The sequence below is a fragment of the Montipora foliosa genome, chromosome 4 (genome assembly GCF_036669935.1).
Source record: "Montipora foliosa isolate CH-2021 chromosome 4, ASM3666993v2, whole genome shotgun sequence".
NCBI lineage: Eukaryota > Metazoa > Cnidaria > Anthozoa > Scleractinia > Acroporidae > Montipora > Montipora foliosa.
In genome coordinates this window covers 45,177,581-45,180,080 of record NC_090872.1, presented here as the reverse complement: position 1 = coordinate 45,180,080, position 2,500 = coordinate 45,177,581, and the positions used below count along the sequence as shown (strand labels likewise).

The window sequence follows — 2,500 nt, the reverse complement described above, 5'->3', positions numbered from 1 at the left end:
GACATTTTTTCAACATGCAGTAGAAATAATCTGAAGCCACATGTAACGGTAGATAAAAGGTGCAATGACCTTTCCTGGCGTGTTTGGCAAAAAGGAAACGCAAATAACGTATGTAAATTTTAACGTTTGCAAAGGCCGGCTTGTAACACACGTTTGCAGCGTGATGCTTAGCGACTATGATAGCGCTATCCAACGTTTGAACAACTGGCCCCTGATGTCCAATTTTGACTTTACAGCAGCTAAGTGCCTCGAGAGAAATGAACATTCCGCGTGACACTTAAGCCTTTCTTTTTCAAGACTTTAATAAAAGACAGGCTACGAAAGCGTGAAACTACCCGTTCAGTCCTCTCTATCATACGCGTTTGTTTTGCAAGAGAGAGCAAACTGTTTAGGAGAGCGTATTGGTCGGCAATACAATGTTACCTAACGTTGACTGTCTGAAACGCCAATTCGACCCAAGAATTGTTCTTAGTTATACCTATGTATCTTCCAGTTTGAGTCCAAAGCCTTACTGAAGCATCCTTTGAACCAGTGATGATCAAGTGGAAACGGTCCACAAAATCTAGGCTTACTACTGACTTGAGATGAGCTCGGAATGACACCAGAAGCGGAGGAGGATTGGAATCGATTGTTCTTCCTTTGTTCGCTGGATGTACTTTTCTTGGCGGTATTCCAAGTGTTTTGGGCTGATATGGATTGAAGCAGTAAGATGATATATCCCAAACCTATTTAGCAAGAGACAATAGAAGGGAACATTGAGAAGTCCCTTACAGAAAGATTATACTGTACCCTCTGCGCGCACATATTACCAGGGAAATGAACTAAGGACAAGCTCTTGTTCCGAAAATTAAATATTGCGGATCAAGGCTATCTCAGTCAACACAACATTTTGGTGCGCTTTCAAAGCAACATTCCTGCCCACCTCAGGGTTGCTTCCACTTTATTAGGGGAATGGAAATGTGGGAATAAGTACCTTGACAAATCCAGCAGTATCACCAGTCACGAGAATGGTATTTTCGTGATCAGTTGTCAAGGAAACAACAGAATCGTGTTTTCCTTGGGTAGCAGTAAAATACCCCAGTAATCCTCCGCCATACACGCTCCAGGCCCTGACCGTGCCATGTGGACCTGATGTCATCAACGTTGCTGTTGACAAGCTGTTTTCTCGCCTTTCAAGGAAAAGAACCTAGTAGATTGAAAAAAATCATTCCTGAGATAATAACTTTGAATTTACATTGGCCATTGGTATGACCACTTCTAATTGGTTCGCTATCTTTCGTGTGCATACACTCCAATCGTATGCCACAAAAAAAAACCACCAGCAGATTGAGATGTCTAGTGTCCCCCTCTGAAGAAATATAAGTGAGGTGAATTTGAAAAAACAAGTGAGTTCGTTTTTTAGTTCGTTATTTCGGAGCACGAAAGCTGTTGCACGGCGTTTCTGCTTCATGTTGCAATGTCGATTTTGTCTTCGTGCGCATTTTTTGAAATCTTATTGTACCTTATCTACTGAGGAATCGTGGTAACTCTCCTCAAATTCCACTTCCGTTGGCAAGTCAATGTCCACTTGAATGCTTTTCTTATTTTGGCAAATTTCTTGATCTTTGCGTGGAAATCCGGAATCTTTTCGTGGAAAACTGGAATCTTTGCGAGGAAAATTGGAATCTTTACGTGGAAAATTGGAATCTCTGCGAGGATAACCAGAATCTTTGCGTGGAAAACTCGAGTCTTTGCGTGGAAATAAACCAGATTCTTTGCGAGGAAATGAACCTAGCCTTGATCTCCCAGTAGCTATCTCTGGTCTACTGCGTTGTCTTTTACTTGCTTCCTCATCAGAGAATCTTGCCATCAAACATCCTTCCCTAAATTGCTTTACTGCCGTGATCACTAAGTGTGGAAAGATATCAAAAATCAATGGCAAGCACTAACATACGATAATTACTGTGACGTCAATGCACCGATATTGGTGGCACAAAATTGAATTTGTTTTCTCGGTTAAATTAAAGACACTTCCATACTTACAAATATTATCCCTGTCCACATGAATTTAAATCGCATAAAAAAGTTTGAGTTTATTTGGTGGTAGAATTACGAGTATTTGCATAAAATATCACCATTCCAACTTAAATTACCGAATAATACTAAAATTATCGCAAGAGAGGATGCTGAACTGATATGCTCTCTCTTTCTCATACCACATGGACCAATTTGTCATGGTGCAATTACATATAGACCACAATTCATGGTCCAATAGATTGCCTCTATAGCTTTCTTTTCTCATTCTAAAGAGCTCATTTGTCAAGTTGTAATTATTATTATTATTATTATTATTATTATTATTATTATTATTATTATTATTATTATTTTTAGGATTAACGATGCATCAAAGGAGCTGTAGAGTTGTTTTGGGTTTGAACGATCAACTTCGCGCTGACCTCAATGATATCACGCTCACTGATCAAGAATATAGCAATGGAAGTATTCCTTTATTAGCGGAGTC

At 39.5% G+C, this 2,500-nt stretch overlaps 1 protein-coding gene across 1 annotated transcript in view; it reads right to left on the bottom strand.

Annotated features, from left to right (window-relative positions):
* Positions 1-2,500, bottom strand: part of LOC138001424 (cilia- and flagella-associated protein 337-like) — a 49,892-nt gene that overhangs the window by 8,540 nt on the left and 38,852 nt on the right. The window contains exons 22-24 of the mRNA XM_068848052.1: positions 1,502-1,887; positions 974-1,186; positions 479-725 (exon numbers count right to left, since the gene is read on the bottom strand). Of these exons, the coding sequence (XP_068704153.1) occupies positions 479-725; positions 974-1,186; positions 1,502-1,887 (846 nt within the window). The remainder of the gene's footprint in view (positions 1-478; positions 726-973; positions 1,187-1,501; positions 1,888-2,500) is intronic.